Source organism: Cavia porcellus, unplaced genomic scaffold (genome assembly GCF_034190915.1).
Source record: "Cavia porcellus strain 051 isolate PalLab524CR breed Dunkin Hartley unplaced genomic scaffold, mCavPor4.1 scaffold_27, whole genome shotgun sequence".
Classification (NCBI taxonomy): Eukaryota; Metazoa; Chordata; class Mammalia; order Rodentia; family Caviidae; genus Cavia; species Cavia porcellus.
Window position 1 is genome coordinate 5,093,277 of NW_026947510.1, and position 27,784 is coordinate 5,121,060.

General features: G+C 58.8%; 1 protein-coding gene across 1 annotated transcript; it reads right to left on the reverse strand.

Moving 5' to 3' along the window:
* Positions 1-86: 86 nt before the first annotated feature.
* Positions 87-27,784, reverse strand: Plxnd1 (plexin D1). The gene is made up of 36 exons (XM_005008353.3): positions 26,203-27,784; positions 18,430-18,606; positions 17,865-17,996; positions 17,636-17,736; positions 17,434-17,563; positions 16,555-16,732; positions 16,365-16,473; positions 15,978-16,080; positions 15,032-15,136; positions 13,832-13,921; positions 13,586-13,679; positions 12,672-12,832; positions 11,921-12,072; positions 11,514-11,613; positions 11,299-11,438; positions 10,635-10,802; positions 10,456-10,546; positions 10,089-10,349; positions 9,844-9,993; positions 9,011-9,125; positions 7,573-7,680; positions 7,367-7,479; positions 6,592-6,696; positions 6,053-6,183; positions 5,791-5,989; positions 5,289-5,435; positions 4,927-5,083; positions 4,184-4,287; positions 4,044-4,107; positions 3,719-3,753; positions 3,416-3,520; positions 2,990-3,153; positions 2,170-2,317; positions 1,338-1,478; positions 1,095-1,169; positions 87-964 (listed from the first exon to the last, which is right to left on the reverse strand). Exons 1-36 carry the CDS (start codon positions 27,496-27,498, stop codon positions 848-850), a joined length of 5,766 nt encoding a protein of 1,921 aa, XP_005008410.2. The 5' UTR covers positions 27,499-27,784; the 3' UTR covers positions 87-847.

Below are 27,784 nucleotides of genomic sequence, written 5' to 3' on the forward strand. Positions count from 1 at the left end.
GCCAGGCCCCACGTCCACTCCACAGCAGACTGGGGGAGTTAATGGCCCCATGTCCCCCGCCCCCTAGGACAAAGGCTGAGCCCCAGTAGGTTTCCTGGCAGCTTTTATTACAAAGACAGTTCCAGCGACTCCCTGCAGCTGCCCCAGCTCTGCACCATCCCGGCTGTGGGAGACAGAACTGGGTGAATTCCCCAGGTGCAGAGGGCTTGGCCAGGCCTGTGTTGGGGACAGTCACTTCCAGTGTTGCATGGAGGCCCCTGCACAGGTGGCAGCTATTCACAGTCAGCGCTTAAGTTTTTTTTTTAACATATAAAAGCTTTAAAAAAAAACAAAAGCAAAGTGGCGCTATCCTTAGGAACATTTCAAAAAGGACCGAGTAGCCCAGCTACAGCCTTGCTATGTCCAGCCCTGCTCTCTTCTGGGGGAGCAGGGTCCCTGCCCGTCTCAGCCTCCCCAAATGGCACATATGGGTGCAGCCCACACTGGGCCCAGAGCTGCGAAGTCTGGCTCTGCTCTGTGTCCATGGCAGGTGCTGTCCAAGTAGCAGGAAGGAGACAGCGTTTGATGACTGAAGCAGAACCCATGAGGGCTCTTTGCATATGGCTGAGGTAGTGCTTCCATGCCCTGCCTATGTCCCTGTCCATGCTGGCCGCTTGTGGGCAGCATTGTAGCAGCTGCCAGGGCAGCAGGGTGCATGGGGAGCTCCCTGTGGTCTGGCGGTGCCATTTGAGGCCCCTACCCGAGTCGGGCCTGGAGAGGCAGAGGGGATGGAGCCCCTGCCCTAGTCACTGCACAGCTGGAAGTTCCTAAGGTGGCCCCACGGCACAGTGGGTGGACAGTGCTGGGCTCAGGCCTCACTGTAGCACTCATAGATGTTATCTTCCATCAGGGCCACCACCTGCTCAAATTTGTGCTGTAGCTGTGTCCTCCGGGCCATGGGATTGGCCTCCAGCGCTGCAACAATCTGTAGGGTGACCAGGGCAGCCAGGCCTTAGCTCTCATGAGAATGGGCTGCCCAGCACCCACCCAGGAGCCTTGGCCTCAAAGCATCCCCACCCCAGGAAGTCCTAGAGTGCTGACTGCAGGGTGCTCACCTGTGAGCGGTACCGCTTGGCATATTTATAGATTTCTGTCAGTGCCACGTTGGTGTTGAATTCATTCTGGTACTTCTATAGGAACACGGAGGAAGAGGGCATGGTCACAGTCACAAACAGACCCATGTCGCCCTGCTCAGCCTTCCAGTAAGCAGCCAGGCCCACGCCCACAAGAGGCCCCAGAATCTATCTCCTCTCCTCCCGGGAGCACTCCAGCCAGGCCCAAGTCCCCTCTGTGCCCACCCGTGACTCCTCGGCCAGGTGGGCGTTCATCTCCTGCTCACTGAGCGGTGCCATGTCCTGGATCTGCTTGTAGTAGTGCTGCACAACCTTGCGGTACTCGGGGATCTCCTTAGCGTACAGCAGCTTGTTGGTGGGCGAGTCCTGGCCGGAGCAGGAGGGTGAGGCTGCTGTGCATCACGAGCCCCAACCCTGCTGCCACTGATGTGGCCTCACTGGGCTGTCCCTCAGTGTCCCCACGGTGCTGTCTTCTGCCCAGGTCTCTCCTGTATCACTAGCTCAGGACTACAACTGGGGTCTACTGTGGGGGTCAATGTGTTGGAGTGCCATGCCAGCCGAGTGGGGTTATGGGTCCTCGTGGCTGGGACTGCTGCAGGCCCAGTTTCTGACTTGGCTGAATGTTTCCCACCATGTGTGTCTGATATCCGGAGGTGACCCAGTGAAGACTGCCCAGTTCTGCATCCCTCTGGGGACATTCTCAAAACAGATGGCAACTTCTGCCTTCCCGGTCTCTGGCTCTGCCATTGGGTGCCCCCTCCCTGCCCCAGGGTGCAGAGTCTCTCCCACCTCAGCCTGGAAGTCCTGTAGGCCTGTGCAGCTAAGCCAGTTGGGTGCCGTGGCTCAGGTAAAGCCTCAAGTCTCGATCCTGTGTGTCACTCTCAAGGTCCCAGTCTATCTCCCCCTGACCCTGCATGGTGGCTGGTGACCTTCAAGGGCTGCTGCCCAGAGCCCATACCTACACAGGCCTGGCCCAACTCAGGCAGGTTTCCAGGTGTCTCCACCTGCAGACCCCACTCGTACCACGGTATCTGCCCTGGTCTCCTGTCCTACCCACCTTGCCCAGCTGGAGGTCAGAGATGGAGCAGGCATCAATGAAGGCTTGTGCAATGACTGACAGGCAGGCATCGATGTGGTCTGTCTTTTCAATGTCAAACACAAACTGGGGGTTCTTCAGGATGTTCACCCAGAAGCGGAGAGGCAGGCTGGGGTAGGGAGACAGACTGCATGCGCCCTGGAGACCCTGGAACCCTGCCTGCTCCTCTGGTCAGCTGAGCCTCAGCTTCCTCTTCAGGCCCCACAGTCCCCAGTTCTCAGCAGGAGGCTCAGTTGTGTCCTGGTTCTCATTAGAGCGCTGCCTGCCTGCCTGTCCCCCTCTGCACACACCCAGAAGCAAGCATCTGTAGCACAGGGCTGTGGGTCTGGATCCCAGACCTTGCTCTCAGGAGGCCCCAGGTGGCTACTGACATTCCCACCCCAACCCAGGGCCACCAGGTGACACAGCAGCCTGGGGCCATGGGACCTTCAGAGAGCTGAGAAGTTCCTGAACCACTCAGAAACCCTGGGTGCTGGAGTTCTGAGCATCAGGCAGAGGATTTCAATCCCCCAAAACTGATATGTGACTCAAGGGAGAACTGAGAACAGAGTGTGGGCTCCAGAGCACATAGGGCTGAGCCCAGCATCGCCACCCCAGGGCCCACGTCTGCCACAGGGCAGAGGGACAGTGGTGGGCAGGAAAGCTTCCACAGTTAAGGTGGAAACCATCGAGGCCCTGAGTTTATTGAGGAGAAAACAAAGTAGAAAGGGTAAAGCGCTTCCTGAGATCACAGGGCTGCAAACTGCTGGGCATCATGAAGGGCTGGGCTCCCTGCAAGTACCTGTTCGTCTTCCAGATGTGCAGCGTGTCAGGATCCGAGATGCCTCTCTTCTCCGCCTGTTCCTCCAGGAAGTCAAAGAAGTACTTGACGGCCAGCGGGGGCTTGTCTTCACGGATGCTCAGAATAGCCTTGAACAGGTCGTCGAGGAACTTCTGTAGTGTGCCCTGCAGGACGGGTGGCCACGGTCAGCCAGGGTCCTTGCACAGCCATGCCAGGTAGTTGACCTCCCTGGGCTTTGGGTTTCTGCACGGGAATCATGTCAGTGGTGGCCAGGGGCCGAGAACATGGGCTTTAAGGGTGGATTGTGGCACCCAGGCCATGTAACCTTGGCACTATTACTGACCCCTTCGTGCTGCCTGAGTCCCTGCTCCCAGCCAGGCTCATGCACAGTTGATCACTGGCAGGGGAAACCGAGGCTGGACCCACCTTGGTGGACAGCAGGCGGGTCAGGTAGATCTCAGGCAGCACCTTCTTGCGGTGGCTCTGCCGGTGTGACTTCTTGGGCTCTGCTAGCTCATCGGTGGGTAGCACCTAAGGACCGGGCAGTGGTTGGGAACTGGGCAGTGGACAGGGACCAGGCACATGCTGTCCCCAGCTGTCTAATGAGATCTCTTCAGTTTCCACTGCTGTCCCAACCTTCTGGCCTGAGAACCTTTCCTGGATGCCCAGGGGCAGGAAACCGGGCCACACCCATAGGGTTGGGTCTCAGGGGCCCAGCCAGGCACTCACCAAATGGAAATACTTCTCCGTATCCAAGTCTTTTACTGTGGGAGGAAAATGCACAATAAACAAACAGGGAGGAGAGGGTGAGACTGAAAGAAATAGAGACAAGAGGCAGAGGGGAAGGAGGGAGACAGAAATGGAAATGGAGAGGAGGCAGAGAAGACACACACACAGGAGGACAGAAAATAGCCCCAACCCCAGCAACCCAAGGCCTGGAGTCCCTGCCACCCTGGTCCTGCATGGGAGTCACGGGAGACCCCAGAGCACACAGCCCATCAGCCTGCTCTGAGCCTCAGCTTCCCCCAGCTGCATCCTGGATGCCCCAGAGTACCTCGGCCCAGAGTGTTGTCTTTCTTGTCTGTTAGGCTCATAGCCAAAGAGGCGCCTTCTGGGATCTGCCAAGAGGGAGGCAGAGGTCAGAAGCCAGGGTCTAGGTGGAGGGCGAAGGTTGGGGTGGAAGGCAAGGTGCACCTTGTAGTGAGCCAGCGTGTTCAGTTTCTTGCGGCCATCCTCCACCACTGAGGTGTCATCCAGGTCCCGCAGGATGTAGCTCTGTGTGCTTGTTGCAAACCATTCTGGAGGTGCAGGGCAGGAGGTTCATCAAGATGGGCAGGTACAGCTAGGGCCACAAAGGAGGACCCCCAATGCTGGAAGCCTCTGTCTCCTTTTTAACAGGGAGGGTCAGGGTGCAGAGCGAAGCAGCTAGGAACCCTTCCTCGCTTAATGCTAAAACTACCTAGGAAATAAAAGTCCCATGTGTGAAGAGAGCTCCCATGACTCCCCCTGATCGCAGGTAACTTGAGTGCCTGCTCTGCCCTCACGGCCTACTTAGTGTCCTCTCACTGTACCCTGCCCTGGCGTCACCTGAGGGCCCTGCCTTGGACAGAGAGCACTGTGTACTGGGATGAAACAGAGCTTGGCAAACACCTGAGGTTTGAGCACAAATCCAAGGCTCTTAGGCATCAATCTAAACTCCAGTTCCTGGGCCAGGGATATAGCTCAGTGGCACAGTGCCTACCTGGCAAGCACAAGGTTGTAAGTTCAATTCCCGGTATCAAAAAATAAACCCAATTCCTGGCTGCTGGGAAGCCTCCCTGACCACTCTGAATGCTGGGTCTCTGGCACAGCATGCTGTGCTCCGTGCTGGCCTGGGCCCCATTCTCCTGTCCCCCGAGATCCCTCCTGATGTAGCCAGCCCTATGCCAGGTGCCCACCCAGGTCCACGTCCTCGGCGCGCGGCCACTGTGAGTAGGGTACATTCTTGCAGAAGGCCTCCAAGATCTTCTCTTTCACCTGCGTCAGCGTGTCTGTGTCCATGGCACGCACGCTCAGAGAATCCATGCCACACCCTTGGAAGGACACATTCAGGTTCTGCATAGAAGAGGGGGCATCAGCAGGTAGCTAGGCCAGGGGTGGTGGTGTCAAAGTAGGGTGGCTTAGCACAGCCAAGTGCAAGTTCCCTCCTAGCACCAGAGATAATGGAGAAACTGAAGCCCAGGGATGGCCCAGGCTGGGAGGACCACCCTGCAGCCCGCCCAACCCAGTGGCATGGCTCCGTCCACCAGCCGGCTCTCACCCGAGGCTTGGCCTCGATGTTCTCACGCAACAGCCACTCCTCATTGAGTGTGTAGCGGGCCTTGCCGGTGATGGCATCGATAGAGCCCTTGTTGATTTGCTGCTTGATGGCGCACAGCAGCAGGAAGAACGGCTCCCCAACGGTCTCCTGGGGGCGAGGCAGTAAGCCAGTGGGACCCCAGCCTGCAACTGCAACTGCAGAGGCCTCATGGGACATATCAGGTGGCCCTGGAGCTCAGTGGTCCCTGCTGCTCCCCTGCAGGTACTTAGCTACCGTGTAAGTCGATGTCAGGCACTGAGACCACAGCACTCTGCTCCAGAGAGCAGTATCAGGTGCCCCACTGAGCTATGCCACAGACCGCATTCCCAAGGGGACACAAAGCCTCCACTCTCCGATAGATCCTCTAGTCGGGTCCTCAGCAGCCACTGGCCACCACTGTTGCCTCTCATCAGCAGTCCCTGGCTGTGCCTTAGTGGGTCCCATCCTGGGTCCCTCAGCTCACCCGCAGGCAGCTGTACATGCAGATGGACATCCAGTTGGTCAGCATCTTCTCCACCACTGACTCGGTGCGCCGTAACATGAGCTTGGGGTTCTTGGCGGCAGAGGCGTCGATGAGGTCCACCAGCAACTCCTTCATGATGCTGGTATAGTACTCAAGCTTGCCGTGCAGTGCAATGGTCAGCAACGATGCCAGACTGCACCTGCGGGGACACTGTGTCAGCGTGGGAACCGGGAGAGGCCATGAGGGCCAGGCCCAGCCTCACCTGTCGCGTACTGCGAAGTCCTTCTGCTGCTCCAGTGCATGCACAAAGACGATGAGAAAGTGCTTGTTGCTGAGCAGTGAAGAGAACAGGCTGACACCCTCTTCCATGCTAGATCGGCAGTTCTCAGGGACCTGTGGGCGGGAGGGGCACCGTGACTCCAGGGCCACCATGTGACAGGTGTCCCTCCGCCTGTGACCTCCTGTGACAGGGACAGAGCTCACCACCTTCCCACTGTGGCTGCCTTCTGTTTCCCTGTCTGGGAACAGTGCGGCCCAGAGATGTCACAGTCTCCCAGGTGGGGACTCCCATTTCTATGCTCTAGGCTGCAGAGGCATGGGGCATGGGCGGGGGGGGGGGGGGCCCTCTGTCATCCTCCATCTGGGCTGAGCAATCAGTGCTTGCTTTCAAGTCTGGGCAGCAGCTTGAGTGCCTCCGGGGCTGGGGGCTCACTACATTTTGGTGGCAGATGCCTTCCCTCTGAGGGTTGCGATTATAGGGCAGGCAAGCGGGAAGGTGGGGTGGGTGTCTGGGGTACTCACGTTCCACTCTCCCAGCAGAGGGTGGGTCTCCTGCACTGGCGGACCCCCCTGGGAACCCAGGGACTGCGACGGGAGCACATAGCGCTCTTCATACAGAGACGAGCACTGCAGAGGAGGAGCCCAGCCTCAGCAGGGCCGCCTGGCCCAGGGACACAGCAACAGCCCCACCCACAGAGTGAGGCATGGACATGCCCAGGCCCAGGGACACTGGGGATACAAAAGAGTGATGTCCTCAGAAGCTGCCTGGAGGGTCACAGGTTTTGGAAACAGCATTAGCCAAGGTGTGCAATGCAAGAAGGCAGGCGCAGCCTGGTGTGGAGTGGGGGAGACTGAGACAGGGGCTGAAGCTGGGAAGGGTGCTCCCCTCGGCTGCTACTTAAGAAATAGCAACGGCATGGCCACCATCACCCTGGGAAAGTAGGTACAGGGCAGTGCTCCAGGAAGGGTAGCCGGAAGTAAGGGAGGAATGGAAGGGTTGGGCAGGGTTCAGTGGACAGGAGAGGGGACATGGAGACCAAGCAAAGCCAGGCTGGGGGTGGCAAGCCTGGCACACCAGAAGAGCAGGGCTAAGATCTGGCTTCTACACGGGCAGTGAAACATCCAGTTAGCGCAGGAAAGTTGGGGTGAAACTGGGTGCTGGCCTTGGCAGGCAGCCAGGACCACCGTGGATGGGAGTATAGGTTTTGTACTACTCAAGGGGCTCATGCTATGAAAAAGTGCCATGGCGCCAGTTGCTCAAGGCACCCAAGAGCAGGTCTGAGGGGCCCAGGCTGACCTTGGGGAAGAAAGTGCGAGTCACAAAGTATTTGTATTCCAGGAAGGGAATGCCTTGGCTGCGGTTCAGCTCCTTGGTCAGATCTGTCATGTCTGTCTGTAGCTCGGCAAAGCCTGGTGGACAGGCAGACAGGGTGGGTGGATGGCCAGCTGGTTCCTAGACAGGAAGCCACTGCCTTGCCTGTCCCCACAGTCCCCGACTGCTACCTTTGCGGATCTCCTCGCGGATCTGAGATTCCATCTCCTCCATCTGCAGCAGCGTCTTCTGCCAGTAGCGCTCAGCACGGCGGCTCTTGGTACAGAAGACGAACAGGGCTGCAGGCAGAGCGGCAGGCATCAGGGGCCAGGTCCCCGTGTCCCTCAGCCCTCCCTGTCTGCGGCCCAGGGCCTGGGGCCCAGAGGATGCCCGCGTCCCCTTCTCAGCAAAGGAAATGAGTGTGGAGGGAGGTCCTAGGCAGGAATGTGGGGTGACTTCTGCTTTCTTTTTTTTCTGTTTTCCGTTCCTTTTACAGTGACCAGATGTGGCCTGTTAACAGCAGTGTCACTCTGTAACCCTCTGGAGGGGGGCAAGGGAGGTGACACAGAGGGATGCAGCATCCCTACAAATGGAGCTGGGGGGAACATGCAGCACACGGCAGTGCTCAGGCCAGGATGGGTTTTCCCCTTTCATCTTCCTCCAGGTCCCCATGTATTATTTTTACACTGTATATAATCAGTTTAAAAAAAAACAAAATAGAAAGCTGTACTACTATAGAGTGGACACTGCACGTAACCTGCATGTGTGTAGCTCAGTGGCTCCCAGGAAGGGGGTGGCCATCAGTACACATCTTAGAATACATCCCCTGTTGGGACAAGCCCTGCACCCATGACGCAGTCCTCCCTCTTTCTCTCCACTGACTGCCATGGATCCTTCCTGTCCCTCAGCTGACCTCTTTGGACACTGTCTCAATGGAATCAGACAGCACGTGGCCTTTTCTCTCCAGCATCTTTTGTTACCATCAGGTTCTCAAGATTCCTCTCTGGCACAGAACCTGTCAAAGCTTTGCTTTTTGTGGTCAGGTAACGTTCTGCCACAGGCATAGACTGCTTTTTGGGTATCTGCTTATCCATTTATCAACTCATGGCCCTCTGATTTGTTTTGATCCCTTGGTTATTGTGCATAATATTGCTGCCTACACTTGTGAGCAAGTTGGGTTTTTTTTAATTGGTACCGGGGATCAAACTCACGACCATACACTTGCAAAGCAGGCGCTTATGCCGCTGAGCTAAATCCCCAGCCCCAGCAAGTTGGGTTTTATTTTCCCCTCTACAGACACAGGTTTTTCTCTTGGGCAGATACCTAGGGGTGAAATTGCTGGGCCAGAGGGCAGTTCTGCAGCATCATCCTGAGGCTAAACATTTTCCAAGCAAGGACCCACTCTACACTCCTGATGGGGCAGGAGGATTCCGCTTCCTACTGACTGCCATGTACTACTATTATAATACACAGATTTAGCTTCCCTGGACAGCCCCAGTGAGTAGAGAGCAATATTCCAAATTGCCCTGCCTGACACTCTTGGTTCACCTTCCTGCAGGCATACTGCCCTTGCCCTGCTGCCCCCATCTCTGCGTATCTGGAAAGGTCTCCCAACAGGGGCCTCCGTACCAACCACAGACAGCAACAGCAGGACACTGCAGATGACGATGGATGCCACAATGGCCGTCTCGCTGCCCCCCAGCTGCAGCGTGGCAATGGTCTGGTTGAAGTTCCCCACCTGGACCTGGAAGAGGCAGGAAGGCGCTGTGTTCTAAGGAAGCACTGCAGCTCTTGTGTGCCTGCTGCACGGCCCTGGGAGGTTGCTAACCTGACTCACAGCACAAGATGACCACAGCTAACCCAGGATAAGTGGACCAACATGATGCCCATCAGACCTTGGTCTTGGCCTGGCCTGGCAGCTACATACCAGGCAGGGGTGGCTATGGTCAGGACCATGGAAGAACCAGAGGTGGGCAGTACCCAGGGCCTGACTGCTGGACCCAGTATCAGGGGGCCGACCTGGGATGAGAGGAGAAGACCTAGGACTGGGCCTAGGTAAAGTGTACTGTCCTGACCATGCATACAAATGGAGACAGGGCAGAAAAGGGCCCATCCCTTCCTCCTCCAGGACTCTTACGTGGTGACTGGCGTCCTGTCTAGATGGGACACTGAAAGGACATGTCAGTATATTGCTTCTGAAAGTCCAGCCCCCTTAACCCCAGATGGCCCACTCATTAACTGGGCAGGAGGTCACTGGGTTGTTGGACCTCAGTTTCCCCAGCTGTAAAGTGGAGGTATAAAGCTCTACCTTGTTTCGTTGGCCTAGGCCACCGAACTCAAGGAGGGGCAAGTTCTCTACAGAAGGACAACACAGCTCACTTGGGTGGTGGCCATGCCCAGCAAGCCTCCAGGACCACCCACTCACAGATGGCCATGCCCGGGGCACATGCCTGCCCACTCACAGTGATGGGAAGTTGTCCCTCTGCAGCATCTAGAGAGTCATTGACTGAGCAGTGGATGACTTTGTCAGAGACGATCTGGATGTCACAGGCCACCTGGCCAATCTTAACCCGGTACTCATGGCTCTCAAGCCCCAGGCCATCCTGCTCCTTCTGCAGAAACAGGTGTGGGCCGGGTTGGGGACAGGAAGAGGACAGGGAAGGGGAAAAGGGAAGGGGCAGAAGTGGGGACAGGATGAGGTGCTCACGTGGATGACAAGGGTGAGCGGCTCCCCTGGGTGGTGGCGGATCCAGCGCTCACGCCGCGCTGTAGAGAACTGTGGGTCAGGCAGGTAGTCCAGGTGGAAGCGGCCCCCACGTGGCATCTCCTCAGGGTCAGGCAGTGCCTCATGGGGCATCTCGTCTGTGTAGACCCGGCCATTGATGAAGAAGGCCACAGGTGCAGAGGCATTATACAGGGCCCCAGGCGATGGGCAGGTGATGAGCGTGGCATTGAGGACCTTGCACAGCTGGGGACAGAGGGATTGATGTGCAGGAGCCAGAGAGCATGGCAGCCCCTGCAGTCAGCCAGGGCTGCCCCACCCTTGCTTGCTGTTGTCCCTGCCGGGTCCTCACCGTGGGCTCCCGGCCGATGCGATGCACAGCCATGGACACATTCTGTACCATGTGGAAGCGCTCACCAGCCACCGTGATGGTCCTGCCGCCACTGGGAACAGCCAAGCCGTCACCACCCGTGGTCGGGCAAGGAGCGCAGGGCCAGGATCAGGGCAGGGCTGCAGGGACCTTGATCTCACCTGATGGGGCTGCGGCGCGGGCTGATGGCTGTGATGACAGGGTTCTGCATGTAGGTGAAGCTGAGGTTCCCGTGGGCACAGCCCCGGCGCTCAAAGCGCACACACACGGGCACCAGGGTGGGCAGGACACCGGTAGGCACAGTGCAGGCAATGCTAGTGTCCGAGCGCCTGGGGGAGCAGAGGGCCAGGGGCGACCTTGACCTTGCACCCTTCCACACAAGTTCCTCAGTGCCACCCTTGCTCTCCGCCCCATGCTGGCTCTGTTCTTCCTGACCACCTGCCTCTCCTGGGAAGCCTTCCTGGATCTCCTTGTCAGCTCTTCCCAGCAGTTTGTCTCACGATCCCATTCCGCCTCACCCTTGGAGGCTAGGCTAAGCCTGGCCGTGCCTGCTGATGGGGCTTGGCACACAGTCAGTGAAATTCAGACACTGGCATTCCCCATAAGGCTTCAAGCCAGTTTTGCACTAATGGCCATTCCCCGGGGCTGCAGCAGAATCTGAGTTCACTGGGTACTCACTGCAGGCACTGAGGACGCCCCTCGTAGAGCACCTGCTGTATGCACCCCCACTGTTGTCCTCACCAAGTATGAAAACTGCAGCTCAGGGAGAAGGGGCTGACAGACCCACAGGGAGATTCCCCCCAACCCTGCAGTCCTGGGGCTCACAGAAGCTCAGTGCAGAGGTCAGTGTCGTTCACCAGGACCTGCAGCTCGGAGCCCACATGGAGGTCGCTCCCGTGGATGGTGATCCGGGTGCCACCCGCCATGGGGCCCATGGCCGGCTCCAGGGAGTGGACCTGGGGTAGCTAGGAGGGGAGGCAAGCGGTCAGGTTGGGAGCTGGGCAGGCACAGTGGTGGGTGTGGCAGACAGGGTTCCTCACCACATAGGAGAAATGCTCCCGGGATGTCCCCTCCTTGGACACGTTCACAGTCACCACATCTGAGAATACCGCTGGGGCTGGCCCCGTGACACACACAATCCTAGGGGGATCAAAGGTCACAGGTCACAGCTGGAGACTGGCAGCAGTACTGCCCACTGGGGTTACCCCCCCACACACAAATTTCTGCAGCTCTAAGATGGAGGTCACAAGGCCTCTAGACACCTGCTGGGTTGGTGGTCAAGGTAACCAGTTCCCCTGCTGGTGCACCTCCTATCTCTACTTTATAGGGTGCTGATCACTGTCACCAAAGCCAGGGTGCATGGTGGAAAGGCTGGGCGGGGGTTGCAGGGCTGGGGGGACAGAGCCTTTGTTCCCCAGTGGGTAGGGTGGGGCCTGCCACCACTCACTCCTCAGACACGGTGTATCTGCTGGCCAGGAGCTCGCAGGCCACACCACCAATCCACACACCATGGGCCACGTCACTGAGCCGCCGGCCCAGGTCCTGGCCGCGGATGGTCAGCAGGGTCCCACCGTCCAGGGGGCCGCTCAAGGGCTCAATCTATCAGGGGCCAGAGAGAGCAAGTGGGGCCAGGAGGCTGGGAGGCCTGGAAACTGTCTCCCACATCCCACAGGCCACCTAGACCCAGGCTCAGAGGAGGAGGGTAGGAAATAGGTGAGTGGGCTGCCCGGAAGCCCACAGTGCCCAGGGTAGTCACCCAACCCTAGCTAAGTCTACCCAAACTCTTCTCTAGTAGTGGTTTTCTATTGTTTTGATTTTGCTTGCATATGTTGTTCTTTACTTGGTATTGAACACAGGACCCTCACACTGAGCTATACCCCCAGCCATTTTTATTTTGACATGGACTCACTACATTACTCAGGGGCTCAGGCCAGGCTCCAATGTGGGATCATCCCCTTGCCTCAGAGTGCTGGGATGACATGTGTGTGCCATCACGCCCAGTGAGTGAATTTTCTCAGAACACAGGCTGGTAATTTATGCAAGGACCCTGGGTGCTCACCAGATGGGATCTCCCTGTGCACTAGTGACTTGAAGTCCTGCACCCCCCCCCAACTTTCTATGTCTTCTCTTCCCCCACTGCACAGGGCAGGTGCTCTGCCTCCATCAGGGTGACTGCCTATGTGTGCCTGTGTGCTCACCGTTCGGATCTCGGGGGCTGGGCAGGTACCAGGTGGGGGTGGGGGTGACAGGGGCCCCCTCGGGCGGCAGCCGTCGCTCCACATACACAGATGGCCCAGGTCCTCACGGCCCAGGCACTGGGAGCAGTCGGGGCTGCCCATGGCGCAGTTGTAGACCTCGACTGGGGAGACATGTGGAGCAGGTCAGACTCGGGAGCCCAGTGCCTTCTCTAACCAGGGACCTCTCTCTGTCACCCTCTTCTGGGGTCCATAGGGCAGCCACAGACCCTGTCATTCTAGGTGAGAGGCCCAGGCCCCCAAACCTGGAGCATCAGGGCTGGATTGCACCAGGCCTGAGTGGCGCTGTCCCCATCAGCAGCTCAAACCCTGGACAGTAGCTGGAGGAGTAGGGAGGGTCTGGGGCCATCACAGTTTGCATGTGGAACCTGGGTCTAGCCCTGTGGTGTGTTGGCTTACTACATGGAAAGAATGGTTGGGTAAGTGGGTACACACTTGTCATCTCAGCATCCTGGGAGGCTGCGGTGGAAGGATCACAAGTTCAAGCCTCACCTGGGCACCTTAATGACACCCTGACTCAAGGACTAAAAAGGGCTGAGGCTCTAGCTCAGTATGAAGGCCCTGAGTTCAGTCCCCAGTACCATTAAAAAAAAAAAAAAAAAAAGCAGTAATGGTTCCTGGGTTTCAGTGCTGCAGCCAATCAACCCTGCCCCAGAGCTGTACAGGGACTGAACCTTCTTTCACTGGGGAGGGTGGGGCTCAGAGAGGACATATGCGGTTCTGAAAGTTGCACAGCCATTGATAGGTGACACTGCAGGACCTGGTGCCTGGCAGAGGCACAGGAGAACAGTGAGGGGATTGTGGGCCTGGAAGGCCAGGTCCCCAGTCATGAGAGGTGGGGTCAGGGGTCCACTCACCTGTCATGGGGTCAGGGCTGTCCAGGAACCGAAGTGGCTGTCCCTGCAGCTGAACGGTGAGCAAAAACACCTGGCTCTTCTGGGCTGTGTGCAGCTGCAGAGGACAGGAGGATGGGAAGGGCTGTGGGTCTGGGTCTCTGTGGGGAGTAGGGATGCGAGGGGAGGAGCCAGAAATAGAGGAGGGCAGGAAGGAGCATGCGGCCAGGACCAGCATCCGGGTTTTCCCTGGGAAGTCACCCCACTCACCACCACATGGCTGCAGCGGATGGCAGAGTCATTCACCCACACAGTGTTGAAGCTGTCCTCCGGCCCAAAGCTGCACCGGAGGTTTGCTCCCTGTGGAAGATTCACAGAAGAGCTGTAGGGTCAGGCAGCATCGTCCCTTCAACACCCCTGGGATGTCTCAGCTGGTTGGATGTGCCCCCGAGTGTCTTCCTGCCTTGAGTCCAGAGTTTGGGGAGGAAGAGACATCTCACCCTCCCCAGAGGCCTAAACCATAGCACATGGCTCATAGCAACCAGCTCCCCACCTCTGCCCTAGGATTCTTGCACCACTCTGCCCCAGGGCTCTCTCATCACCTCCTCAGACAACTGGTCCCCTTTCCGTCACTAGCAAGATTCAGCACAGCCCTGACTCGCTCAAACATCCTGGCCACACAAATCCTGATTCCCCTATCAAAGGGGCGCTCCCATGAGACGCTGTATCTACCTACTTGGAAGTGTGTGTCAAGAATCCTCTTGTCCCATCTCTCACCCACTGCAGTTAGAAGATCTCAAGCTGGGTTCAAGTCCCTCCTCTGTTCCTTCCTAAACTGCATGGTCTTATAAGTTACCCCACTTTGCAGAGCCTGGCTGGGACTTCCCATGCCTCTTCCCACATGTCCCCAGGCCCGGCACGCAGACCCACGTGTGACAGCCGTCACAGCAGCTCCTCGTGGGAGTGGCAGATGGCCTCCCAGAGCGGGGTGTCTGGCTCCCTGCCAGGACTCAGAGACACTTCCCACCCAGGATGCTGCGGGAGAGCGGGTGTGGGGGAAGCAAGAACCTGGCCATCTGCTCCAGCCTCAGTTTCCCTGCCAGACAGGGGCTGCTGGGCAGAGCAGAGTGTGGTGTGGGGGGGGGGGACCAGCAAGAAACATGCCTGTCTGAGTGACCCAAATCCAACCTGACTGCTGACATCCTGAGCCCCGCCCATCTCACCAGACTCCCAACTAAGGGCACCTGGACCCCACCTACTCACTCTGGGTCTAGTAGGACTCCCCTACCTTGCTGGTGTGGACCATGCCCTCCTGCTGCCTGAGCAGGAAGGGACTGGAGATCTTGGTGCCCTGGGTCAGGGTCCCTGCTGATGCGCCACCCCACCACCTTGTGCCCTCCCCTGTCCTGTGAGGGATTCCAGACGGGACCCAGCACAGGGATAAGCTGAATGCCTCATGCAGGGACTCACGTGGAAGGAGGCAGCGTTGGCCAGTGGCACAACGATGTCCTGGGTGCTGCCTGTGGGCATGGGTGCCAGCAGTGAGGGCAGGGTCTGAGGACAATCACTGGGACTCTGTGGATGGCAGGGAGGGTCAGTCACCACCCATGCTGGGTGATGTCAGGTGGGTGGCAAGGATCCCTTGGGCCAGGCTGCTGTCACATGCCTGTCCCACAGGCTCAGGTGTAAGACCTGTGTCTACTGGGCCCTGCCACCTTCCAACCTTCAAGCCCTCAGCCTACCTGTCCCAGTCACCCTGCCTTAGGCTCCAATCCTTTTCAGTCCCATTCTCTTGGCAGAGCCACCTGGGAGCCACATCCTCTCTCTTCCTAGCCCCTCTGGGGATGGGGATAGTGGGTACAGGCAGGTAACTCTTCCCAGCTCCAGGAGGCTGATGTGCCAGTGGGTCTATGTGAGCCTGGTCCCTCCAGAGCCATCTGGTACTTGGTGACTTGCTTAGTTACCCAGGCTGGGTGGAAGCTGCCTGTTCTCTGGCCCATGACCATGACCCTCAAAGACAGCCCTCCTGCCATGTAGACCTGAGGTGGGCATTCTGGCCTGGTGCTGCCTTGGAAACCCCTCCCACCTGTGAGCTTATACCTCTGTCAAAAACCAGTGCAGAAATCCCTGGGTACACAGTGGCTGTCAGTCCAAGGCCACTGAATGACACGTAATTCTAAATCTCTTTGGTCCTCCAGGTGGCCCATTTTATAGGTAGAGAAACAGGCCCAGAGAGGGTTAGGAGTCTGGCAGGGCTCACATAGTCATGAGTCATGCCTAAGACTTTTGGCCTCCCATGGGATAGCAGGACAACACCTAACTGGTTTTTGTAGTGTTTAGAAAGAAGACATAAGGACTTGGAAAGGCCATAAAATAGGATGGAGCATGGCAGTGAGGCCCTGGCCCACTGGCTTACCATGGGGTTGGGCGAGGCCTGGCACTGGGACTCGTTGGAGACACAGGTGTGCTGCTCTGTGCACCAGAAGCAGGGCCAGCGTGTAGACAGGCAGCTGGTGCAGCTGGAAGACAGGTCCTCAGACTCTGCTCCCACACTCCCCTGGCCCTGCCGGGGACCTGATCCCAGGAGGCAAGGCCACAGAGCCTGTAAGGGGTGAACTCCCCACCACCAGACCTCTGCAAGGAGCCTATAGGAAGCCACCACATTTGGTAAAGGGTTCTCTGGGGTCTGTGGAGGGCTAGTGGGCAGGTGGAAGCCAGGGATGCTGTGAAAACCCCAAGGGGCCTCCCTGGGGAGGAAACGGCGCCTGCACCCCAAGCACCCATAGGGTACCCAGCCACTCACGCCATGCTGGGGGCCACATGGGCAACACGATTGCAGTCATAGATGGTGAAGTTGGCTGAGACAATGGCGCGCCCCTGGACCCTCAGGAACATCTCCATGGTCACATGGTCTGGAGATCACAGGCAGGGACCTCAGAGGCTGAGGGTCAGCGCCCGCCCCCACTGCCCTCCGCCTTCCACCCCTCACTCACCCTGGTGGGGTGGGAAGGCCGGGAAGTACTCCCGGGGCAGGAGGTTGCAGTAGGCAATCTGGTGGCCATCAGCGGGGCCTGGAACTCGGGCCACTGTGCGGATGCCGTTTCCATAGTCACAGACCATATCCAGGCCACTGAGGCTAGGCAGGCTGCCTGAGACCTGCAGGATCATGCCCTGGGGATAGGGGACCTTAGTGTGGGATATACAACTTGGCCATAGCTGCCCTGCCTGTGCACGCCCTGGGGGAGGGTGGCAGTGACCAGCACTCAGGACTGAGGGCTGCGTACTGCATGTAACCCTGGGGCCTCAGGTTCCCCCGGCAGAAACACACTGTGCTCACTTGCACTGTCAAGGAGGCCCAGTGTCATCTGGCCCTGAGACCTCTTCATCCCCTCAGCCTTGGTGCCTCATTCCCACACCTGTGCACTGTGGTACTCAGCCAGGGCCACGTGGCTTACCTCCCTCTTCTTGCTCAAATGTCACTTCTGCCACTTCCCAGCCCTGACCAGTCTGAAACATCCACCCTTCTATCCTCCCACACTAGGCACTCTCTTTTTCTGCCCTCTGTATCACTTACTTACTTACTTAATTTATTTTCCAGACTTGCTATGTAATTCAGGCTGTCCTTGAACTCACAGCATCCTTCCTGCCTCAGCCTCCCAAGTGCTGGGATGACTGGCACACAACACCATGCAAGGCTCCTTCACATCTTACTCTGTTCATGGCTATGTTCCCCGAGTCTAGAGTGTGCCTGGCACATAGCAGGTGCCTGACAATGCATGTGCAAGGGGGCTGGGATTTTCCCTTCTGTGAATCTGGCTGTGCTATGCACGCACACTGGGTCACCGAACAGCAGGGATCTTGTGGCAACTCACTGGGTGATCCTGGTGCACATTGATCTCAGCTGGCAGCATGGCCATGGCAGGGCAGCGGCCTGGACCCTCGCTGGCACTGGTCCAGAAGTACGGCTGGCTGGAGTTGGCACAGTCCTGTTGCATGGTGCACCTGGGGGTGGTATGGGTCAGGTTCCAGGCAGCTGCTGACTGCCACCCACTATCACCACAGCGCAGGGCTTACCGGGTCTCTAGTGTACACCAGCCGCAGTAGGCATCTGCTGCACCCACGCAGTCCCCACAGGTGGCATAGGCCTCGCAGGCTGCAACCTTCAGACGGGCCATCTAGAGGCAGAAGTGGGCCCTGATCATGGGCTGGGAAAACTGAGGCCCAATGCTCTCTAAGGGGGAAAGGGTGTCTGGCTGTGCACAGCGTGGGGGCTGTAGGCACATGGGTAGGGGCTCAGCCTCACCTGGTGAGATGTCATCAAGTAGAGGTAACTGGGGTCCGTGGGGTCAAATTGCATGACAGGGTGCACAGGCTCCCCGTAGGCCACTGTCACCACATGCTGGCTGACCACCTGCATGGTCTCATTCAGGCTGAGCTGGGGAGGTGGGGGTTTCAGGCAGTGCCCAGCAGCAGCTCCTGCCCATCTTGCCCTTGCACCCCGTGTGTCCCAAATCACTCTGGGACTTAGGGCATGGTGGCCAAGCGTGAAGACCTGAGTCTGAATTCTGTGCAAATATGCATGTTGTACAAGTCACCTCCTCTCCAGCCCTACAGGATAAAGGTGCACAGAGAAGCCACCAACCAACCTTCTCATCCTTCCTCTCCCACCCACTTCATACAGGGGAAAATGAGCCCCAGAGAGCCCTGTTTTGCCAGGTTATGGCCCTGCCGCATGAAAGCCCTGTGACAGCTTCCAACCTTCCACAGATGAGAAAACTGAGGCTCAGCTCATACAGCTGGCCTGTGGCAGAGCCCAGATACCCAGGTACAGGTCTGTCCAGCTTCAGAACTCCATGCAACCATCCTACCTTGAGGAGCCTCCCTGTGGTTGTGCCCAGGAAGACAGCCGTGTAGTTGTTGGCGCTGGCCACGGCCACAGCGGTAAGGCCCAGGGCACGGAACACAGGTGTGGCCTTCAGTGGCTGCAGGATGGTCAGCGGGTGCTGCAGGTGGGCTGCACCACAATCCAGCTGCTCTGGCTGCAGCTGTAAGAGATGTACATGTTGGCCCAACTCCAGAACCTTCCATGGCTCCTGGCTGCCCCTTGGGACCCAGGGTCTTAGAACTTGGTGCCCCAGGTATAGACACTGGCAGGACCTGTCCCCACCCCAAAGTAGCACTGACCTGGGGTCCACACAGAGATGGCTCAGACTGGTGGGGACCAGACCAGTCTGACTTCAGAGGCTGTAGGAGCACAGTGGCCCCAGATACCCAGGAGCCTGAGGCAGGGGCCAAGTCAAGAGTTCAGGACCAGCCCAGCCAAATAATTAATCAATTAATTAATTTTTGTGGTACTGGGGATCAAACCCAGGGCCCTTGTGCATGCAAAGCAAGAGCTCTACCACTAAGCCACATCCCCAACCCCTAGCCCAGGCAATTTAGAGACCCTGCCAAAAACTTAAGAGGTTGGGAGTGGCCCAGGAGTAGAGAAGTCCTGGGGCCAGTCTCTGGGTGGGAAGCAGGGAGGTGGGGACAGAGCACCCTGCCCTATGGCTGCTACTACTGGCCCAACAGAGGCCATGCCTGCCTCAGTCTTACTCAGTCACCCAACAGGATTCCTCCTGCCTAATCCCTGAACCTGGGTTGGTTCCACCTCTTCCCACATGGCGCCCATCTCAGCTAGGACCCCAGGCCCTACCTAACAGTTTGACTTGGCCTCTCCTCACAGGAGAGGGCAGTAGCAGAGGGCACCAGGCCCCTGAGCCTTGGAGGACTCCCAAAGGTGCCAGTGTAGGCAGTGGTTCAGGAGAGCTGGGTATCCCCAGGTCTGATGGGAGGGCATTCTCCCCACCACCTCAGTGAACCCCCTGCTAGATGCGAGGATGCCATGTGTACAGTGCTGGCCTGTGCCATGTACTGTCACTCTGAACCCTGGAACCTCTGTGAGGTCTGGGCTCAGGAAACTGAGGTGCAGAAGACTGCCAGCTGCTGTGTCAAAACACTCCCACCCATGGACCCCTGCTTCTGCACAGGGCCAAGGAGCCCCAGAGTGCAGCGCCCCAGCAGTCTTCAGGAAGGAAGCTGCTCCGTGGGGTTTACTTGGTGTCCTGTGGTGCTATCTATCTGTGAGTCTGAGTACATGCCCTGCCATGTACTCTCAAGGTGTCAGCACAGTGGGCATCCAGACTGAGTCTTGCAGCTGTGGGTGACCTGGGCCACCTTGAGTCTCTGGATCCCAGTTTACCCAGTGCAAGTGGGCACATCAGTCATCAGGTGACACGTGTGGTGCCAAGGGCCCAGGGAGTGCCTCAGCCAATGTGCCTGGCTTCCAACATGGCTATTGCTAACACTATCATAAAACAGAACTGGGTCGAAGCTCAGTGTGCGGGTGGCTGGCAGACCCTATGCCCAGAACAGTAAGAACCAGGTCCTCTCCTTAGCCATCCTACGGTTCCCAAGACCCTCAGAACAACACTGAATCTGAAGTCCTCCCTGCCTAAGATCCAAGCCCCTTCATCCCTAGTCCATGCTCTCCACGCCAACCACTCATGGGCACCTACCTGGCCAAGCCCCAGGGCTTTGGCCCTTTCTTCTCAATTCTGCTTGGGCACCATTCCCAGACGACAGTCTCCTCATCCCTGGGGACATCCAGAGATCCCAAGGAAACCAGGGTGGTGCCTAAACCTATACATACTGCATCTCCTCCCAGCACCCACACTGGAGGTAGGCTCTGACTTATATACAGAGCACCAGAAGGGAAGGACAGTAAGGGTAGCGCAACTGAGACAAAGCACCATTCAGGCAGCTGGGCGAATGTTCTCTTTCCCTGTCACCTCAGCGACCTCAGCACACAATTTCTGTTCTAATGATGTAAAAAGCATCAGCGTGCACTGAAAGGAAGTGCTGTTGGTTTCTCTCTGTGTCTCTGGAGTCGTTGTTCCTGGGCTTTGGGAGCTGATATTAGGGGAATCCAAAGGGTCAGACACAGCCCTGCACCCAGGGACGCCTGGAGTGGTGGCTTGGTGAGGCCTTGCTGGCAGGCAAGGGAAGGCTCCCCTCAGGGCAACCACAAGGGGGCCCAGGGTGGAGCAATTGAAAACGGGTGGCCTGCTGGCTTCTGGAATTTTCCACTGAATGCTGTGGGCCTCAGCTGGCCTAGGGGAGCTGGCACTGGGAGTGGACCACAGCTGGGGCAGCCCTGCAGTCTCCTTCTCTCTAGGCCCCGGCTGCGGGTGGGCAAAGGTTATGTAACTGTCTATGAATATGGATCACTCCGTCATTAGGGAATGGGGGAGGGGACACTGGCCGGGTCCTGTGAGCCCCGCAGAGCTGAGACTGACCCAGGAGTGACCTGTGGGCCCCCAGAGGCACGGGTTGGGACCCAGCTCTGTTGCCTGCCCTGACGTTCACAAGCCATTAATTCTGCACCAAAGGAATTTTCTAAAAGCCTTCCCCCAGCTTTTTTTTTCTTATCCTAAAAATAAAGTCTATAAAAAAAAAATTTTTTTAAAGGAGAAGCCACCAGCTGTTCTGAGCCATAGTTCTGGTCTCAAGCTGGCCAGGACGGGACTGTGGGCCAGGAAGGGGACAGGTGTGAGGACAGCATCCAGCATGCCCCAACAGCCCTGGCCAGACCTCAGTGCACTGGGATCCCACTCTGCTCCAACCCTCCGGTCCCCACGGTCCCTCAAACACCTCCCATCTCTCAGCTCCCACCTGTGTCTGAACCTTTGCAAATGTCCCCTCCAAAGCCAGTGTCCAAGATGCACTCGGAGCCTTTCACTAGTCACTCTGTTCTGATCCACGATGCCTTCCTCCCAGGAGCCTGGTCAGTGTCTAGCCAGCCTCTAGGAAGCGACCGTAGAGAAACACTTCTTTTCTCTCGATGCCACAGTGCTGGCAACACAATCCTGAGTCTTCCAGGCATAGAGACTGAGCTCTGGGGTGAGTGTTTACTAAAGAAGGGGGACTACTTCTGACTGAAGTGTGAATGACTGTATTTGGCGGCTTCCGTTACGAGAGGAATGACTGAGAGCAACAGAACTGTGCTGGTGCCAGGATGCCAAAGGAGGTGTGTGACTCAACTACACAATGACTGCATGTAGCAACAGCACAGGTTCCAGCTCCTCAGAACCTCAGGCCCTTGGAGTGGGATGCAGAGTGGCCAGGTCTGTGGCCAGTGGCTTCCTTCCCAGGGCTGGCGACCTCCTGGCCCCTGGCCTCCAATACAGCGAGGACTATCAACCCTGCAGCCTTAACTGTCCCTATCCTCTCTCCCAGGGAGCCAGCTCAGCAGAGCTCCCGTTCCCGGGGGCCTGGCCATCCTAAGCAGGACTGTGGCCTCGGCTCCGTAGGGGACCTCCCTCCCCGCCTGTGTGCTGGGTGCTAAGTCACAGAGGCACAGTGCCCGAGCCCAGACCACTCTCAGCCCTAGCCCAGCAGGCACTGACCACAGAGTTGCATCCCCAGTCCTAGGGGACTTTTAAGGCAGTGGTGCCCAGAAGGCGACACAGGCCTTGAGAAGGAGGAGGGTGTCTGTAATGTGAGTCTCAGGTAGTGGAGAATCACGTTTAAAAGCTGGTTTCTTCGTTTTGACAAATGTGGTGTGGTAACGCGATGGGGGCAGGGGAGCCAGGGGAGGGTACGCAGGAACTGCCTGTGCTATCTTTGTAACTTTCCTGTAAATCTAAAATTATCTCCAAATAAAAATGTTTATTTAAAAAAACCTTCCAAAGTCGTGGCCCCTTTACAGCTCAACGGCTTTCAATGGCTCCCTAGTGCTCTCCCTTAAAACCCACTCTTGGCTCCCGGGCCTGCGCCTGGCCAGCGCTGACCTCTGGGTATCTCTCTCAGGACCCTTGTCCAGGCCCACTGCTCTGTCAGTGGTGGGTCCCAAAGGGGACCAAGACCTGAGGGAATATGATCCTGTCTCCACTGGGCAGGACCAGGAAACGGGGGGGGGGGGGGGGGGGGGCTAGGCCAGGTCCAGGTCAGGACCATCACACCTAAACTCTGCCTCCCATCTCAGCACATGCTGCTCCTAGTACACCCTGGCTCCTAAAGGTAAACTGAGGCACAGGAGAGCTGGTCGTACTACCCTGGAGAAGGCAGGATGGGTGCAGCTCTGGGGACTCATGCCAGGGTTAAGCAGCACCTCCCATGGTGCTCAACACACCTCTGTCTTCATCCCTCCCCCTCCCTCCTCGGCTCCTCCCCTACAAGCGACACCACAGGGACACTTCACTCCCCTCCATGCTAGATCATGTCGGCTCAACTCTGTCTCCTGTTCCTACCGGGTCCCAGAGCCATCTACAGCCTTATGGGCACAGGCAAGGTGGACACAGCAGTCTGAAGACCTCAGGGAACAGGGACAGGGAGGTGACACACAGGTCCTGCTCTCCAGGGTGCTACCTGACAGTAAGGAGGCCGAGGCACAGGCATGGGAAAGTGAAGCCACACTTCATGGCCATGGGAGGCCACACCATGGTGTGACCATGGGAGGGCCACCCACCCTGCCTAAGGCTCAGGCACCTGCACCATAGAGACCTGGGCTACAAGCAGAGGGAACTGCAGCCAGCTCCCTGTCTGGCCTCTACCCCAAGGCCATCGCCCCATTATTCACCGATCAGATCAGAGCGCAGCACTCAGCGCCCTAATGGAGTTGCAGCGTCCTCTCCTTTGCAGGCCTGATTTATGGTGTCAGTGCGGTGGCACAGGGCCAGGGCTGCCTGGGGCTCTGTCCTGGTCCAAGATGGGCCCATCACCTCCAGCTGCCCCCTGGGCAGCGCTATCAGGAGCCAGGGGGTAAAGGTGACAGGTACAGCCTGTTTCACCCCAGCAGGTCCTTTAACTCCCTGGGCCTCTGCTGTGTCCCACAGGTTACCTGTCTCATTTGCTCTCCAGGGGCTGGAAGACTGCAGGTACAGAGAGCTTCAAAGAGCCTGTAGGTCACACAGATCAAACAGTGGTGACAAGGACAGTGGTCTGGGCCTTCACTCTGCTCTGTTCCCCTGAAGCCACCACGACTCAGGACACAGATGGGATATGGAGCCAAGGGATCTGTGAGCTACCAAGGTTTCTGCTAGGAAGGTGCTCTGTGTGTGTGTGTGTGTGTGTGTGTGTGTGTGTGTGTGTGTATCCCGAGGCTAGGAGGCGCTGCAGGACCCTGCTGTGGGTGTACAAAAGGTTTTGACCGCCCCACCCACCCCAACAGTTGCACACTCATGGGGCCAGGACACTAGCTCCCTCCTGGGATCTCAGAGACAGTGGTCATGTGGCCCTTCGAGCCTCCAACTTTCTCAGGAAGCTGCAGCAGCCCAGTCCAACATGAAGGGGCTCCAAGTCACCATAGCTTAGCCCAAAACCACTCGAGGAGGAGCAGCCTAGAATCAGGCCTAGCCAGGGATCAACCTCCAAGGACTGCTGGTATAGACTCCAGCTAATCTGTGACTTCCCTTACACAACTGTATGGCCGTGGGCAAGCCTGTCCCCCTCTCTTGGCCTCAGTTTCCCCACCATGGGATGTGCATCAGCCCTGACTGTCCCAAAACTCCCCCAGGGGTCTCTGCCAGCATCAGGGAGTTTCCTCAGGGAATTTCCTCCCAGCCCCATCCCGGAGCCCAGCACAAAGCCATTCTGCAAGTTCCCCCTCCCCCACCTGGCATTTCAGACCCTAAACTGGTACAGAAAACAGCTTCCCGCCACGCGCCCACCCACCCACCACATGCCAGAGAGAGCTACTGCGGAGCTTGCCACCTTTGCTATAAAAAGATACCTTGCAGGGTGGCACTGGCATCTGTGTCTCTTCTCCTAGTCTACTTAAGGACACTGGGGGATGAGAGTCATACACGGCCTGCCCCCATGGCACTGGGTGATCACGTGCCACTGCCTTCATTTTACAGATGAGGAAACTGAGGTGCAGAGTGATCCTGTTGCTGGCCTGAGGTCACAGCCAGGAAGTGGCAGTGGGATCTGAACCCGGGCAAAGCCTGAGCGACAGCAATGGTCACCCCCAGTGGGACTCCCACCCGTGCACTGGAGAGGCACAGAGCCTCTGGGCCCATGGAGGGGCAGGCACTCAAGGAGAGCTGAGCAGTGGCCACATCTGTGTGGCCTTGGGGTGAGGAGGAGGAGGAGGCCTTGGCTGCCATCCTGGGCTGCGTCTGTCCCTCGAGAGGCCCTACCCCGGGGAGAAAACTTAACTGCCTTTTGCAGCATGAGTCACTGCAGGGGCCAGGGAGGGGACTGACAGAGGGACGAACCGTGGGAACCAGGACAGCTCTTGCCAGGGGGGGAGGGGAGGCAGCCTTGGAGGAGTGGCAGGGAGGCTCCCTCCCATTCAGGCTTGCTGGGGTCCCCTGGCAGCCTCAACCCAGCCTCTCCTCCTCTCACCCATGTCTCCAGCCCCAGACTCCCACCCCAGCTTCCTGGTGGTTGGCCCTGCCCTGTCCTTGCCTACAGAGCCCTGACTGCCCCCTGCCCAGGGGGAGGGGCACTCTCAGGCTGTCTGCCTATCACCCACCCAACCTTTATTTTCAGTGCCCCCCACCCCCGCAGGAGAAGGAATGTGCTTCCCAAGCTGGGCAGGGCCATGGAGGAATTAATCTCCACAGCCTGGGACCTCAGAGAGGGTCAGGCTGGCTTTGTATTCTGCTGAATATGGGCATCATCTGGAGTTCAGAGAAGAAAATGGGGAGCCACTGGGAGGCATAACCGCTGGCTGGGGACTCCCGCACCCCTCTGTCATGTTGTCCAAGGTCAACACAAGGCCTCCTGCCCCTGCCCAACCCAGCTTGGGACAGCCGAGCCCCTTACCCACTGGGCTCCTCACTAACCCTGCACCAGCCCACTGCCCTCCCTCCTAGCTGCCCACCAGCACCCCAGGCTCCCCAGCGCACAAATCCCAACACACATGCACTCGAACATATGCAACTCAGCCTGGAGAAGACAACCTCAGCACAGCACGGAGGCTGAGGCGGACAGCCGTCTCCAAGCCCCGGCTGCCATTGCAACTGTGTGATCTTGGGTGAGGCACCTCCCTGCCACGCCTGGGTTGGGGACAGAAGGCTGCTGTGATCACTGAGACCTGTGACATGTCCTGTGTGTGACAGGCACTCCACAGATGCTACGGTTTCCCCCACCTCCGACATGCCTGGTGTGGACTAAACACTAGTAAACATCTGCTAAAAGAATGAATAAAAGTTGGCCTTAGCCAGGTGTGGTGGCACATACCATAATCCCAACAATCAGGAGGCTGAGGCAGGACGATCACTGTGAACTGGAGGGCAGTCTGTACTACACAGAGAGTTCAAGGCCAGACTACATAGTGAGGTCTTATCTAAAAAACAAACTTGATTTTGATACACACCTTTCTGCCAACCATGGCCTCCTCCAGTACTTACTCATTTCCTAACCCATGTCCTCTGCAGGGCCCTGGTCAGTAGCACACCGACCTGACCTGTCACGAGCCTCCCTCAGTCTTCAGAGCTATCCTGCAGCCCTATGGCCTCCTGCAAGCCTACCACACAGCGCACCTCTCTGCCACTGCCCCCTAGAGCGCACCCCACACACTTGTGCCAGTCCCTCCCGTACCCTGGACCCTGTACACACCCCTCTCTCTGCGCCACTTGCCCTGTACCAACCTGGAGATTGCGCTTGTGCTCACAGGCCGGGCCTGTCCCCTGAACCACGCTGTCCAGCACAGCCACCACACCGGCAGCGGGCTCCACGAAGCAGGCGGTGCGCGCTCCGCGAATGGCGGCCTGCACGTCGGCGAAACGGAAGGCGCAGAGTGCAGCGGGAGTGGGGGCTAAGCGGGACGCTGGAGTCGCCGGGGGTCGCTCGAAGACGCCAAAGAGGCGCTCACGCGCAGGGAACACAGACACCAGGCGGCTGTACAGATCGCCGCGGCCCATGCCGCCCGCACACTGCAGGCCCAGCTCGATGTAGGACTCAGTGAGCTTCTTGGCGTCGCCGCGCGGCAGGCAGATGCGCGCCAGCAGGCTCCGTGTCTGGCCGTCCTTGTCGCCTGCGCGCGCCTCGCTGGTAAACGCCAGGTAGGCGTAGGGCTGTGCGCCCGGCGGGTGCAAAAAAGCGCTCACGAAGCGCAGCCGGTGCCGCTCCTTGGCGCCCTGCTTGATTTTGAGCACATTGTCGTCCGACGGGTTCAAGTCAAAGGTGAAGAGCCGCGCCGGGTCGCCGCGCGCGTCCAGCGAGCGGATGGCCACCTCTGGCGTGTTCTCAAAGCGGTGGTCCTCCAGGCTGCGGTTGCGCGGGAAGAAGGCACTGCCGAAGCCCGTGTACGTAGCGCCCACGAGAAGTCGGCTGCCCCGCGCGCCCGCGGCGGGCGGCAGCACGAGCGCCACGGTGGAAGCGTCGGCGTGGTTGGCGGCCACGTTGAGCATGCTGGGGAACACCGCCACGGGCGCGGCGGGAGGTGCGGCGGGCGGGAAGCGCACGGCCAGCGCCGAGATGTTGCCGCGGCGCCGCAGCTGGCAAAAGCCTTGGAATACCGAGCCGCACGCCACCACCAAGCCCTGGCGTGCGTCCAGCTGCAGGATCTTGTTGTGGTTGTCAGTGAGGCGCCGCGGGTGTTCGCACGAGGCCTGCGGCAGCTGCGGCGCGTGGCACAGCGGGCTGTCGTGCACCGGGCCCACGGCCGCCTCGGCCTGCAGGCTCAGGTCATCGCCCGACAGCTGGTACAGGCGATTCACGGCCGCCAGGTACACGGTGCCCGCCGCGCCGTCCAGCGCGAAGTTGTTGGTAGGCGTGGGCGAGGCGAAGCGGCGCTGCACCTCGAGCCCGCCGGCTGGCGCGGCGAGCAGGAGCAGGAGCAGGAGCAGCAGCGCCCCCGGCCGGGCGAGCCCCGCGCGCGGCGACGGCGAACAGGGCGAGAGCGCCGGGGCTCGGGCCGCGGGCGCCCGGTCGCGGCGAGCCATCCGGGAGCGCGGGCGGCGCGGCGAGTGCGCGGGGCGCGGCGCGGCCCGGAGCCGGAGCCCGAGCCTGAGTCGGAGCCGGGGGCGGGCGCGGGACGCGCGGGGCGGGAGGGGCGGGGGCGGGGGCGGGGGGCGGGCCGGACAGCTAGAGCTTCCTGCCCTCGCCAGCCGCCCCCGGCCCCGGCGCCCGGCGGACTCGGAGAGCCGCTTAGCCGGAGGCGGGCGGGGCTGCCCCCCCAGCAGGAGGACACGCCCCGTCGCGAGGCGTGCGCACCGCCCTTGGCCCCCA

Excerpts from the sequence above, each read along its gene's own strand:
- Plxnd1 (XM_005008353.3), bottom strand. The coding sequence starts at position 27,498 with ATGGCTCGCCGCGACCGGGCGCCCGCGGCCCGAGCCCCGGCGCTCTCG. Across the intron at positions 5,990-6,052 it reads GACTTCGCAGTACGCGACAG|GTGCAGTCTGGCATCGTTGC; the intron begins GTGAGGCTGGGC and ends GTGTCCCCGCAG. Across the intron at positions 5,436-5,790 it reads GCATGTACAGCTGCCTGCGG|GAGACCGTTGGGGAGCCGTT; the intron begins GTGAGCTGAGGG and ends CCTCGCCCCCAG.